Source organism: Sorghum bicolor, chromosome 10 (genome assembly GCF_000003195.3).
Source record: "Sorghum bicolor cultivar BTx623 chromosome 10, Sorghum_bicolor_NCBIv3, whole genome shotgun sequence".
Lineage (NCBI taxonomy): Eukaryota > Viridiplantae > Streptophyta > Magnoliopsida > Poales > Poaceae > Sorghum > Sorghum bicolor.
In genome coordinates, this window is record NC_012879.2 from 5,794,169 (window position 1) to 5,809,625 (window position 15,457).

The 15,457-nt window shown below is 42.5% G+C and overlaps 1 protein-coding gene across 3 annotated transcripts; it reads left to right on the forward strand.

The window, feature by feature from the left end:
- LOC8077296 (probable cinnamyl alcohol dehydrogenase 1) lies at window positions 1,120-6,971 on the forward strand. 3 transcript variants are annotated; one of them, XM_021448808.1, is made up of 8 exons: window positions 1,122-1,292; window positions 1,391-1,565; window positions 4,144-4,242; window positions 4,821-4,934; window positions 5,017-5,244; window positions 5,529-5,814; window positions 6,404-6,554; window positions 6,639-6,960. In XM_021448808.1, exons 2-8 carry the CDS (start codon window positions 1,426-1,428, stop codon window positions 6,833-6,835), a joined length of 1,215 nt encoding a protein of 404 aa, XP_021304483.1. In that variant the 5' UTR covers window positions 1,122-1,292; window positions 1,391-1,425; the 3' UTR covers window positions 6,836-6,960. The 3 variants fall into 3 exon arrangements, with proteins under 3 accessions (XP_021304482.1, XP_021304483.1, XP_021304484.1); XM_021448807.1 differs by having other exon boundaries at window positions 1,120-1,565; window positions 6,639-6,971; XM_021448809.1 differs by lacking the exons at window positions 1,122-1,292; window positions 1,391-1,565 and adding an exon at window positions 3,850-4,003.

Here is a 15,457-nt window from a genome sequence, read left to right on the forward strand (position 1 = left end):
AAAAGTGGATTTGGCCAGGGTATTTTCATTTTATTTAGTAATTAGTGTCTAATTATGGAGTAATTAGGTTTAAAAGATTCGTCTCGTGATTTATATAAATTGTGTAATTATTTTTTGTTTTTGTCTATATTTACTGTTTTATGCATGTGTTTAAAGATTCGATATGATGGGTGAAAAATTTTTGAGTGAGGAATTTAGTTTCAAAATCTTTTTGATTTTGGGTACTATGTACTTTCGTTTTTATTTGGTAATTATTGTCCAATTATGGACTAATTAGACTTAAAAGATTTATTTTACGATTTACAGGTAAACTGTAGAATTAGTTTTTGTTTTTGTCTATATTTAGTGTTTCATGCATGTGCCGCAAGATTCGATGTGACGGAAAATTTTTTAAAAAAATTGGTTTTTGAGGCGAACTAAACAAGGCTACATGTTTGCAGTTCAAAAAATGTATCTGTAACCTGCACTTCGTCTGAGGGAATAAAAGTTCGATTAAAAAAAAAGAAAACACAGGAAGCCCAGCATAGTCTTCTCCACACAATCAGTCCATCCATTGTTGCTTTTTTGTCTGTTCATGTGCTGGTGAAACTGTGGCCACACATTTATACTGTATACAGTTGTTGGCTTAGGCCTTTTTTAGTTCTTTTTTTTTTGGATTTTGGTATTGTAGCATTTTGGTTTTTATTTGACAAATATTATCTAATCATAGACTACTAGGCTCAAAAGATTCATCTCGTGATTTACAGACAAACTGTGCAATTAGTTTTTGTTCTCATCTATATTTAATACTCCATACATGTGTCGCAAGATTCGATGTAATAGGAAATCTTGAAAAGTTTTTGGTTTTTAGGGTGAACTAAACAAGGCCTTATTCTTTTGCTGCGTCAACATTGTTCTTATTCTTTTGCTGCGTCAACATTGTTCCAGTGACAACAGCTGCACCTTTTAGGATAAAATTGTAATTTACTAACTACAGTGTTTTGGGCATTCAAATTCTAAACATGCAATTAAATTGGAACGGAGGTAGCATTCATGATGCATGTATATGGTCAAGGATGGCATATAAGGATGCAAATGGTGCGGCTCAAATTGCAGGTGGGGCGGGCTCCTAACGAGACCCGCGCATTCATGTCACAAAGTTTCCCTTCGTGGGTGGCTGTAGTGGCCTAGCTGCGGTTTTTTTTGGCCCAACGTCTTTGAACCCGCCAAGCTCGTTGGGCAGGAGAGAAAGTTTGCAAGAACCCACAAGACCCGCAACAAACCCTATCGCTATCTCACGACGCGCCGCCACGGTATGGTGGCATCGGGCGTCGCCCTCCTCCGCTCGCCCTTCCAGCTCGTCCTGGCCCTTGGCACAGATGGTCGGAACGCTGATTTTCGGCCATGGCAGGCAGCGGAAACATAGCCCTCGACTCGCACTCATCCATGGTGGAACAAGAGGAGGCAGGAGAGGACGGGGCCAATGAAGCCTCCAAGATCCAAGCGCCGGCTTCTGCGGGATTGGGGCGCTGGATCTTGGGTGTGGCTTCGTCATCTTGCAATTTCTTATATACAGATAAATATGGGTAATGACTTTGCTCGGTTTCCTTTGGTTTTGGTTGTTTACCTCTGTTGTTCTCTCTTGAACTGATATACGGAGTGGAGTAGATTGTTAGTTTTAGTATTCTCGATTTAGGATCCTGAACAAAGTCATCAGTCTAGGATGGATTTTTATACGGAGTGGTTCAATGATATATGGAATGATGCTACTATAATACTTGCAAGGTATCACAAGAAAATATATATCTAAAGAACTAGACTTCTCCATACAAGCTGCCAGGATGATTGATTGCATAATGTCAAATTATAGCCTGAGTTCTTCTTCAATGCTGCCACTGAACTAACTATGCTTGTTTGAGGAGGAAAAACATAAATCAGAGCTTGGTAGTCAGATATGAAGCAAAATATATGTCACATATTTTCTTTTATCCAATTTGAATGAAACAGATCCATGGTTTTCTAGATTTGCTGGAACGCTGGACGCCTGGACATTACGTTAATTAGCCCTACAGTAGCAGAGTATTGGTGTGCTGATTTGATTTGTTTAGTAATTTTTAATCTACTTGTTGCCGACTGATTTGATGTTTTATATTTCTCTTGTTCTGATTAGAGTGTATGTCTGAAGACATTAAGCATGTAGGCATCTGTTTGCTATGATATCATTACATCACTAATTCTAGTTTTAAGATTTTTAGACTTCTTTTATATAATTTTTAGACAGTGCGGTGGCAGACAGCCCGGCCCACGTCCGCTACGAGCTGCAATCCTTATTAGAGCCGCTGCGGCAGCCCACGTCTCACAGCTAGTACTTTTTTTTTTGTTCGAGCAGTAGCCCACATAGTGCATGCAAGTGTTTGTTTATGCGCATTGGTAACCACGAGGATAACGGTAGGTTAAGGCCTTTCGTTGACCAGGTCTAAGTTATTTTATCTGCGGATCACTGCAGTAGTCTAGAGGAAGAAATCCTAACAAGAATGAAAGAAAGACTGGCTGGAGAGATAAGGCTAATTTACACTGCAGATCACTGCAGTCCTTCTCTTATTTACACAGGCTGTATACCGTGGAAACTGTGATAGTGGCCAACCGAGCGAAGTGATCCAAATGCAGCCACCCATAAGAGGATCACATCATGCAAAAAAAGCACGCCAGGTCACATTCATATTGTATCAGAGCACGCCAATCGCCAGGCCACTGTCGCATTCTATTGTCAATCAAAGGCTGCAAGGGCAATTTCCATCATCACCTCCTCCTAGCCTAACATATGTAACATGATTGCTTTTTTATACTATCAGTCAGAAATGAAAAATACTCGGCACGCACGGTAACAGATTGGCAATCTCGACAGTCAACACTGTTATTTTGAAAAAAGGGGAAATATGACATGACATCCGAGAATCCAAAGTAGGTAATTAACAAATGGAAGGTTCGGAAACCGGGCATAGTTGAATAATCATATCATTTATTGAAGAAATTACCAGAGTCCACGTTAAATATTTAGAGGTCTAGAAATTACCACATTAATTGAAGAAAAAAAAAATGTCAATAGACATCTAATAAATTGCCCACTTTCTATCATTAGGCAAATTTTGTTAAAAGTGCCATCTTGCCTATTCTGTTATTACCTAATGTACCATCATTATCACTAAGAAAACATAAAACCAATAAAAAAATAATAACATGAAGCCAACTACATACTAAATTTAAGGTGGAATAATATATGGTACTCCTCTATGATAAAATACAAACATTCCTGGGCTTTTTAGAAAAAGAATAAAGGCATACCAGTAAATAAAGCAAATAATATAAAATCTAATATAAGAGCCTAATGATCTATCTATATTCTATATACTGTGAAAAAATAGAGGCGCTCATGAGCGTTTACTTGAGTTTTTTTGGGCATGTTTATTACTACACTATATAAAATGTACAAGTATTTTTGTCTCTCCTGTTACAAGGCGCCGGTATTTTTTTAAATAAAGGATAATTTATATTCAGCTTCATCTACCAAAAGATAAAATCAGACTCCACAGTATATTACAAAGTCCGAACACAAGACCAGTCCACCATTTCCAAAGCTTACATAGTTTACTTTGGAAAGAAAGAAATATGGAGGTATAATTACTACTTTTATAACCTTTATTAAAATTCTGAATATCCCGACGGTACTCATACGATCCTGATCCCATATATGAGATCGTTAGCTGAAGGCGTCAAAGAAAGGGAGAGGGACTGATTGACGCATGCGCTGATGCGCCGCTCGGCCAGGCCAATCCAATTAATCAGCTATGAACTCATGGCTCGCGAGAGGCCCCGTAGTTAGTTCAGTTATTAGCCAGGTCTGCGACGTCACTGCTGTCGCCACCCTCTCCGTCGCCCGCTAACCCGTTAATAAGCCTGCTTGCCGCGCTTGCATTGCTGCCATTGCATCCAGGAGAGTTGGATCATTTTTACCACTCGACAGGAGGTGAGTCCTTTTTTTTTCCTCCCCTCCCCTGTACTGCCCGCCTCGATTCAAAAAGGACAACATAGGCTATCTGAAATTTCCCTGCTTCTGTTAGAGCCGAGTCTTTCGATTTACTGACTTGGCACGAATTCAATCTGCAGTTCAGTTCAAATGGCTGCTGAATCAGAGAACGGCAACTGCAATGCTTGGGCAGCGAGAGATCCTTCTGGAGTTCTCTCACCATACAAGTTTAACCGCAGGTAGAGGTAGCTTCCCCCCCCCCCCCCCCCCCCCCCCCCCCCCCCCCCCTCCTGATTTGGTGAAAAGTTGCATCATTTTTACCACTCTGTCTTCTTGCTATACTGGACGCCTAACCTATTTCTTCGGTATATATATGGACCTATTGTTAGATGCCTTCTTATGTACGTTACATGTTTGGTTTTCAGTGTGTTTCAGAGCTGTTTTCAAATGAGCATGTCTAGAGTGGAGCAACTAGTGCAGCTATTTCTGCTCGTGGTCTGTCAAACTAAATTATGAAATTGATGCTTACTATGGGGCATTTGAGTGAGCATTTTAGGTCTGATGGGATTTCCAGAAATTTAAGTGCAAACAGCAACGTGCTTGTCTTTCTGTTCAGCTACTGCTCGTGGTCTGTCAAACTAAATTATGAAACTGATGCTTACTATGGGGCATTGAGTGAGCATTTTAGGTCTGATGGGATTTCCAGAAAATTTAAGTGCAAACAGCAACGTGCTTGTCTTTCTGTTCAGCTAGCTTATTGGTTTCATTTTCATAATGTCTTCTTATGAGAGCTCCTATTATGTGTAATAATTTTCAGAGCAGTGCAAAGCAGCGATGTTGCGCTGAAGATCATATACTGTGGAGTCTGTTATGCTGACGTTGGTTGGACACGGAACATGCTCAATGATTCAAAATATCCTTTGGTTCCTGGGTAAGCGCGCTTTCAGATCAATACATGGAATCCTTCAGAGGAAACGAAACATCATGTTTGTCAATGGTATTAATTTGTGCAGGCATGAGATAGCTGGAGTTGTAACTCAGGTTGGTGCAGATGTCAAAGCCTTTAAAGTGGGTGACCATGTAGGTGTTGGAACATATGTGAACTCATGCCGAGATTGTGAGAACTGCAATAGCTCTCTAGAGAACCACTGCCCAGAAAGAGTTTTTACTTTCAATGGCATTGATACAGATGGAACTGTCACAAAGGGGGGTTACTCCACTCACATTGTAGTCCATGAAAGGTACAATTGGCTGCTCAAACACGATTTTCTATATTGATAAAAACTAGTTTTAGGTATGAAAACAGGTCCCATTGTATTTTGTTCCATTTCAAGATGCTGTGTAGTTTCTTATGAGAGTCGGTAAATTTTGGGTCAGTGCTCTCCATCCAATTGTTATCAAAACCAATTTATGATGAAAGAATAATATATAGGTCCATATAAGTCATTATTGACGCCTTAATGCTGGTTCAATATAACTTGTCAGATAAAGAATCACAATTAAAGTTGATTAATTTGAACTCTAGGTATTGCTTCAAAATACCCGATGGCTACCCTTTGGCAAAGGCAGCACCTCTTCTATGCGCTGGAATAACTGTGTATACTCCAATGATGCAACACAACATGAACCAACCTGGAAAGTCACTTGGGGTCATTGGACTCGGTGGCCTAGGTCACATGGCGGTGAAATTTGGTAAAGCGTTTGGTCTTAAGGTCACAGTTTTGAGTACAAGTGAATCAAAGAGACATGAAGCCATCAGCCTACTTGGAGCAGATAATTTTGTTATATCATCAGACACACAGCAGATGGAGGTACTAACCTGCACATTGCATAATTTCAACATACCTAGACACCTTGTACTTGTACTTTATCTGTTTCAAAATATGAGACGTTTTATTTTTGTCCTAAGTCAAAATTTTCTATGTTTTACAAATTTAATAGAAAAAAAATGCACGAGTACCTCTAACACCAAACTTATTTCATTAAATTTACCGTGAAATGTGTCTTCATGGCACATTTATTTGGTATTGTAAATGTTAATATATTTTTCTATAACTTGGTCAAAATTAGAGAAAATTGACTTAGGATTAAAACTAAAACATCTTACATTTTGAAATGGAGGGAATATACCCTGTTTGCCTTCTTAATAATATGACACCATCTTTTGGTGGGGTTCTTTTTATTTCTTCATTGTATTACCAAAGATACAAGGACATCACATTATTTTTGTATGGAAGGAACAAATAGCGAATCAGTATCTTTCTCATTTCATTGTTTTGCTATTTGACTTTAAAGTTCCAGCAGTCAGTTCTGTATATGACCAGGATAGTTTTCTTATGCTATGTTTGTTCTGCTTTACCTGAAAACTGATCGTGAATATATGATCTCTTGCTTTTGCAGTCCCTGAAAAACTCCCTGCACTTCATAGTTGACACCGCTTCTGGTGACCATCCGTTTGATCCATATCTCTCTCTCCTTAAGGTTGGTGGTGTGATGACACTGCTGGGCTTTCCAAGTGAGATCAAAATGCACCCCGCAAGCCTTCTTCTTGGTAATTCTCTGTTTTGACACTGTACTGAAACAAACATGGTAATAGAAATAAATTATTTGAATTTAACCTGAACTGCTTTTTTAGGTGCGCGGGCCTTGTCTGGTAGTGTTGTTGGAGGTACAAAAGACATCCAAGAAATGGTTAACTTCTGTGCAGAGAACAAAATCTATCCAGAGATCGAGATCATTAAGATAGATTACATCAATGAGGCTTTGGCAAGGCTTGTTAATCGAGATGTGAAATACCGCTTTGTAATTGACATCGAGAACTCTTTCAAGTAGGATGCGGGTTCACATGCTCTCGTCTTTCTGTTGGTGTACAAGAGCAATCACAAATTTGAGTCATATAAAATAAACTTGATGTAATGCTGCAGCGCATTTACAATTCTAGTCATGTGTTAATTTCATTATTGTAGTATTTATTCTCTCTCTCTCTCTCTCTCTCTCTCTCTCTCTCTCTCTCTTGGACTCAATAAGACCAGCTGACAATAGAGGTTGAATAGAAAATGATACAAGAAACAGGGAAAAGGAGAGCTTTCACCCAAGCCGTTCCTTCTTGAATGGATGGCTTAGATGCAATGACTCCTTATCTTGCAGTGGCAGCAGTGGCTGCATAGGATCTGTGTTTGTACCTGACGGTACTCGAGGTCGAGGGTACCTACTCGATTCACATTGATTTGGTATGGAATCGAATCTTGATAGCACTATTCACCATATTTTAATTCGAATACAAAATGGATATCCCAAATTTATTTTCACATTGGGATATCTACAATATTTTTAAGATAGTGTTGATAACACATATAAATAAATATTTGTATTATACTCAAATGTACAAAAAATCAACAAAGCGTTATATAAATGTTTCAATACATATAATATTCATCTATAATAAAATAAAATACTTAAAATTAAGATGATTAGTCGTGTTAAAGTTAAGTAAACTTAACCTTTATAGATCATTAATTATATAAAAATCATCATAAATTAAACGTAACCTTTTTTATTGGCCTAATTAGTCATAGAGATAAATTTATAAATAGTTTAAATGAGTCGATTAAAATAATTATCATTTACAATGTCAACCAATCATAAAAGCTTTAGATGGTACTTTCTTCAAATACGGATGATGTTGAATATTTCATATTTTTTAACAAGAATTTGAAATCAAATAGAGAAGAAACATATAAGGCCTTGTTTGGATGTTATCGGATTCACTTCAATTCATATGTGTTGGTGTGGATTGGAGTGGAATTTAGTTCAACTTTCACTCCAATCCACCTCAACACATGTGGATTGATATGAACCCGACTACATCCAAACAAGGTCTAAAGCGAATTCAAATACATCCTTTTAGCATCTATATTAAATCGGATGAATACTCTAGACATCCAGATCTATCTCTAACTATCGAGCAATGCGGGGTCTGCTTTGAGTCAAGGGTATTCAACTGAATATCCATTGTTTTTATTAAACAATTAGTGCTTATATTATATATGTTGAACACTTTCAAGCTATGATCAGTTCTATAAATCTATATATAATGTTCAATTATATGTTAATTTTCTATGTATTATACAAATAAAGTTAGTACAATATGAAACACTAAACTTTATGTTGTCAGAAAAAAGGTCTATTATCTTACTGTTTGGTCAATCAAAAGATGGTCCACGCTAACTCTCAAGGTCTAGAAATTATGATATTATTTGAAGAAAATAAAATCAAAATGTCAATATAGACATCTAATAAATTAAGCACTACTATCAAAATGCAAAAATTAGTCCAAAATGCCCTCTTGCCCATTATGCTATTACACGATTGTACCATTATTAAGAAAAGCATAAAACCAATAAAAAAAAAGAAAGAAGAGTGAAATGCGTTGTAGATCCTTAAAAAAGAAAGAAGGACCGTCAACACATTTCACTCAAGAAAGAATAACATAAAACCAACCATGCACTAAATTTAAGGTTGAAAACCAAATGATATGATATATGATAAAATACAAACATTCATGAGATTTTTAATAAAGAATAAAGACATACTCCCTCCACTCCCAAATTATAAATCATTTCAAGAATCTTGTAGAGTCAAAGCATTTTCAAGTTTGACAAAAATTACAGAAAGAAATACTAAAATTTGTAACATAATATGAGTATACTGTGAAAAGATAATTAAGAATGAATCTAATGATACTTAGTTAGTATCATAATAATTATTATTTTATCATATAAATTTGGTTAAACTTAGGATAGTTTGACTCTCTAAGGTTCTTGGAATGACTTATAATTTGAAATGGAAGGAGTAGTAAATAAAGCAGATGATATATAAAAAATGTCTTATCCATCGATAGATTTTATATAGTTAAATCCGTCGGATTTTTTATAAATACAACCGTCCCTCTGTTCCTGAAAGCTGTAACTTTTAAAGTTGTCCTAAGTCAAACTTTTAGAACTTTGACCAAATTTATTAAAAAACGTTAAGATTTATTGTACCAAATTAATATCATTAGATTTATCATAGAATATATTTTCATAAGATACTTATTTTATGTTATAGATATTGCTGCTCTTTTCTATAAAGTTGGTCAAAGTTAAAAAGGTTTAACTGCATCGATTCTAGGAGTTGAAGATTTCAGAGATAGAGGGAGGAGTAGATAGTTGTAGCACAAATCCTAAAACACAATCAAATATATACAAATCTAACATATTTAGTACTAAAGAAATCTATCAACAGATCAATAGCAGAAGTCATATAAAAATCAAAGATCAGAGAATAATGAGCTACCTATATTATGAGTTTTTTTACCGTGTTTGTTATACTAAAAAAATGTACAAGTACTACTATTCCAAGGCACGGGTCTAATTACAAGTTTTTTGTACCTTTAGAATTCTGAATATACCGACGGTAGTATTACTCGTATGATCCTCATCCCATATTCCCATTCCCATTAACTGAAGGCTGAAGCTGAAGCCTGAAGGAATGTTGGGGGATGACCGCATCCTTCCCCCTGGTAGCGTCTAAGGATACCCTTTACCCGAGGAACCTCCGACTTCTGAAGCATCGGATGATATCCTTCATCCAGAGAGCCTCTGTGGGAATGCATGCGGAGGACTCTGAAAAAAGACTGACGTTGATGACTCGTCTCGTCATGCTAAGTGTGTGCAGAGACTGACGTTGGCGGAGGCCCACAAGCGGAGAAAGGAGGAACCTCCGACCCTCCCAAGTCCGAGGATGGCTAGGGACGCGACGGAGGCAAAGGACCTTCGACGCGTCCGGGCTAAGGAACCTCCGACGGAGAGGCGTCGAAGGATCGGCGACCGAGCGGGCTGAGGAACCTCCAGGGCAACTGAGCCAGGGAACCTCCGACGTGCCTGAGCCGAGGAACCTCCGACATATGAGGTGTCGAAGGATCTGCGATCGGGCGGAGGATCCGAGCCTCCGACCAGCTGAAGCCCTAGACAGGGGACCCGCGTGGGGTTTGTAATGTGAAATTACGCAGACAACTTAGGGCCAATAGACTGTAATAGGAGAATATGCCGAGATATTCCCCCACCGTCACGGGGCATTTTTGTAAATGTCATTAGGTCGGTTTCTGAGCCCTATATAAGGGGCGTGATGCCGTCATTAACAAAGAGAGAGAGCATTCATTGTATTCACCTACTGTTGAGCCCACTGTCCGTTACTGCTCAGCCTCTCACGGCACCGAGTGAGAAGGTTCTCGTTCAACCGTGTTGTTGGGGAGTGCGGTGAGCATTTTCCCAACATTGGCGCCCACCGTGGGGCTCGAAGGATCACCTGCGATGGCTGGAAAGAGAACAAGCACCACAAGACCTCGGGTAGAGCCCTCCAGGAGAGGAAGGCCGAGAAGGGCCGTGCGGAGCACGTATGCGACCGTGGAGGGGGAAGGCTCTGAGTGCGAGCAGCCGGAGAACGAGCAGCCGGAGCCCGGCCAGGAACCTCCTCCCGCCGCAGGGCCGGCACAACCCACGGCCACGCAAGAGCTTCAGCTACTGCAGACGCAGCTACAGAACCTTCAGCAGGAGCGAGACCGAATCGCTGCCGCCTACGCCACCAGCCAAGAGGCAGCAGTGGCTGCAGCGCAGGCGGCTGAGAACAGGCAGCAGCTTTCAATCCTGCAGGCGGAGATCCTTAGCATGCAACCTCCACAGCCGACGATCCAACCCACTGTTCAACCCAACGCCGGTCCGACAGTAAGTGCGCAGGTGACAAGCTACGGTGGCACGCTGAGGAGCACATTGGACCTTCGTTCCCCCTTGTCCGAGGGATTACAAACCTCACCTTGGCCGACAACCTACAAACCAATCACGCTCCCCAAGTTCAATGGAAAAGCTGACCCCCGCCAATTCCTGATGAGTTTCGAGGCAGCTGTAGCCTCAGCTGGAGGGAACGAAACTGTAATAGCGAAATCCTTTGTGATCGCGGCCGAAGGAGATGCCTTGGCATGGTACTCGATGCTCAGACCTGGGTCGATCTATTCATGGGAGAACCTTCGAGACAAGATTTTGGCAAATTTCCAAGGGTTCGCTGTTGAATCACTAACCTCCACGGACCTGTTCCAGTGTCGCCAGAGTCAAGGAGAAGCACTGCAGGAATACTTTCAAAGGTTCGTGCAGACCAAGGCCAGAGCACCCGGCGTGCCGGAGGAGGTTGCCATTGAGGCAGCTATCAAAGGTCTTCGCATAGGGCCTTTTGCAGCTCACTTGGCCAGAGAAAAGGCAGCATCCATGCACGAGCTGTACCATGAGTTCGAGAAGTATTGCAGGTCGGACAACGACTACCGCAAGAGGTTGGAGGACCAGAACTGTCAGAAGAAGCAGGGCAATGACAGAAACTCGCAGAAAAAGAACCTTAGCGAGGATGAACGCCGGACACAGCGAGAGACTGGTGGACAGATGATAAATATTGAGCAACCAAGGAATGACAAGTCGGAACATAACCGTCCATCGACAGAACCGCAAAATTCGGAGCGCGGCCCCAATCAAGCCGGAGGAGGAGGTCGGAACACAGGATGGCAAAAGAATCAGAAGCAGCGGCCGCGGAAGCAATATTGTTTCTTTCATGGAGAGGAAAAGGGTCATTCCACTAGGGATTGCCCGGATGCAAAAGAAACTCAGGAGAGAATCAAGAGCAGGTCAGCTCCACTACCTCCGCCACCGGTTGCTCAACCTCGGGAGGTGAATCACACATTCCCACAAACCTTCTACCATTCGTATGTCGGAGGATCAAGCCAGCAGCACCCAGCTCCAATTCAGCCCACCGCGCTAGCCTCCGCTTACTATCCCAGCTTCCTACCAGCTTACATTCCTCCAGCAACCTGCGGATCACAACCTTCCACCAACCTACGTTCCTCCACGACCTCCACAGATTACATACATCGAAACCCCACAGCCCCACCAGCAGTCACTACCTCCTCCCCCAAACCAGCTACAGCTACTCCAAGCTCCACCCCCACCAAAAACCGAACCCCACCCAGATAATCAGATCGGCCCTCATACACCGCTGCCTACGATAGGAATGATCCTACCAATAGCTGGAGGGTCCTCAATGGAATTCCAGACAAAGAAGCAGAAGAAGGATCACCTCCGGCTCGTCAACAACTTCGCAGTTCAAGGGCCGGTCAGATGCACTGATTGGTCCAGAACCCCAATAACCTTCACCGAGGAAGATCTAAGGTTAGAAAGCTACCCACATATGGATGCCATGGTCATAACAACGAATGTTGCGGGTTGGGGAGTGAGGAGGATCTTGATAGATTCAGGGAGTTCCACAGACATAATATTTGCTGGAACCTTCGACCAAATGAAGCTCAGCAGAAGCCAACTTCAACCTTCGGAATCACCTTTGATCGGATTCGGAGGGAAGCAGATACATGCTCTAGGAAAGGTCGCCCTGCCCATATCCTTTGGCACATCTGAGAATGCGAGAACAGAGTATGTTACCTTCGATGTGGTAGACCTGCACTACCCATACAACGCCATATTCGGGCGGGGGTTCTTGAACAAGTTTAATGCGGCTACTCATATGAGATACCTGTGCATAAAAATCCCGGCTCTGCACGGAGTGATCACTGTTCACGGAAGTCAAAAGGTGGCAAGAAACATAGAGAAAGCAATCTACAAGTCTTTCCGGAACATAAATTCCGTGGACTCCACGCAACAAGAAGCTTCCCAGCCACCAGACATGCCAAGGGGGAAGACAGACCTGGCCGATCAGGAGGAAACAAAATGTGTCCCTCTGCAGGAGGCCGTTCCAGATAGGAAGGTCACCATCTCCGCCACCCTCAGTAGAGAGGAGGAACTCGAGTTGCTGGACGTGTTGCAAAAGAACCAAGATATCTTCGCCTGGAGTGCCGCTGACCTGCAAGGAGTCAGCAGAGATATCATAGAGCATTCGCTGGACATCGTTTCGAGAATGAGGCCGAAGAAACAGAGATAGAGGAAAATGTCTGAAGAAAGAACCTTAGCCGTGAAGGCAGAGGTACAAAGACTTCTAGACGCGAAGGTCATCAGAGAGGTCTTGTACCCGGAATGGTTGGCGAATGTGGTCCTGGTCCCAAAGAAGAATGGTAAAATGAGAATGTGCATAGATTTCACAGATCTCAACAAGGCTTGTGTCAAAGATTCCTTCCCCTTGCCAAGGATAGATACCTCTGTTGACAAAGCCGCTGGTTGCCAGAGATTTTCACTACTGGATTGTTTCTCCGGATACCACCAAATTGGGCTCAAAAAGGAAGACGAGGGAAAGACAAGCTTCACAACCCCATTCGGCACGTATTGCAACATCAGAATGCCTGAAGGTCTCAAAAACGCTGGAGCAACCTTCTCCAGAATGATGGGGAAGGTTCTGGGAAGTCAACTGCAGAGAAACATTATAGCCTACGTCGACGATGTTGTCGTCATGAGCAAGCGCAAGGAGGATCATATCAAGGACCTGCAGGAGACCTTTGTCAACCTCAGATCTGCCGGACTGAAACTTAACCTGGAGAAATGTGTATTCAGGGTCAGCAAGGGAAAAATGCTAGGATATATTATCAGCTCCGAAGGAATCAGAGCTAACCCAGACAAGACAAAGGCAATCATGTCAATGGCAGAACCTTCAAGCAAGAAAGAAGTGCAAAGGTTGACTGGCCGAATAGCAGCCCTCAACAGATTCATTTCAAGATCTGCATAACGAAGCCTTCCATTCTTCAAAGTGCTGAGAGGAGGAGGCAAAACAAAATGGGGTCCGGAACAGTCAGAGGCCTTCAGGCAGCTCAAGAACTACATTGCGACCAACCTGGTGGTAACTGTGTCCGAGCCAGACATTCCACTACTGTTGTATGTGGCTACCTCCGAGCACGCTGTCAGTGCTGTTCTGGTGCACGAGACAAGCGATAGTAAGGGAACAGTGCAAAGACCCGTCTACTATGTATCCGAAGCTCTGTCAGGAGCAAAGTTGAACTACACGGAGATAGAGAAAATCGCGTACGCAGTCTTGTGCGCATCAAGGAAGCTCAAGCATTACTTCTAAAGCCATGAGATCAAAGTACCCACTTCACAGCCATTGGGTGATATCCTTAGGAACAAGGAGGCCTCCGGACGTATAGGAAAATGGGCGGCTGAACTATCACAGTTTGACATCACCTATGTCCCCAGAACCTCCATCAAATCTCAAGCCCTGGCTGACTTCATGGCAGACTGGACACCTTCGAGCAAAGAAGAGGAGAAGGTAGTCAACCAGCTGTGGACACTATACACAGATGGCGCCTGGGGGCAGTCAGGGGCAGGAGCAGCAGCCGTTCTGATCGCACCATCCGGGCTCAAGCTAAAATATACCGCAAGACTCGAATTCAAAGCAACAAACAACATAGCTGAGTACGAAGGTCTCATCCTCGGACTGAACAAAGCTAAGGCTTCAGGAGCAAAAACCCTGCTCATCAAAATAGACTCCCAGGTGGTGGCAGGACAAGTGGAGAAGGAATACTTAGCACACAACCCCGAGCTGGCAAGATATCTGGCTGTTGTAAGGGGGCTGGAGAGAAGGTTCAAGGGGTTCACCCTGCAGTACATTCCAAGAGGCGAGAATTACGAGGCAGACGAACTAGCAAAAGCAGCAGCCAACAACACCCCCTTGCCAGAAGGAACCTTCTACCAAATTGTTGCAGCACCCGCAACTGAATCGTTGACGAAGGCTTTTCGCTCAGTCCTACTGACAGAAAGCGAGGATTGGAGGCAGGCAATAACTGACTCCCTCAAAGGCAAAACAACCGCAGATGATGAAGCATTAACCAAGAGAATGGAGGCAAGAGCAAGGAATTACACCATCATTGACGGAATCCTGTACAAGAAAGGTGTAGTCCAACCTTTGCTGAAATGCATATCACGAACCGAGGGCAGTGAACTCCTGCAAGAGATACACTCTAGGATATGCGGGTCTCACATTGGACCTCGCGCATTATCCGCCAAAGCATTAAGACAAGGCTTCTACTGGCCAACTCACATCAAAGATGCTGAAGAGATAGTGAAGACATGCAAAGCCTGCCAAACCTTCTCACCAATTCAAACAGGACCTTCGGCACCAACTCAGCTCATATCAGCATCATGGCCATTGCAAAGGTGGGGAATGGACCTGGTAGGACCGATGCCAACTGCCCAGGGGGGAAACAAGTTCGCCGTCGTGGCCATCGAATACTTCACAAGGTGGATCGAAGCTAAGCCACTGGCAACCATAACCCCTGAAACGATCAAGAAATTTTTCTGGCAGAACATAGTCTGCAGATTCGGAGTTCCAAGCTTGCTCACAGTTGACAACGGGAAGCAGTTTGATTCGGACAGTTTCAAGGAATTCTGCCACCACATAGGAACCAAAATTGCTTTCGCGTCTGTCTACCACCCAGAGTCAAAC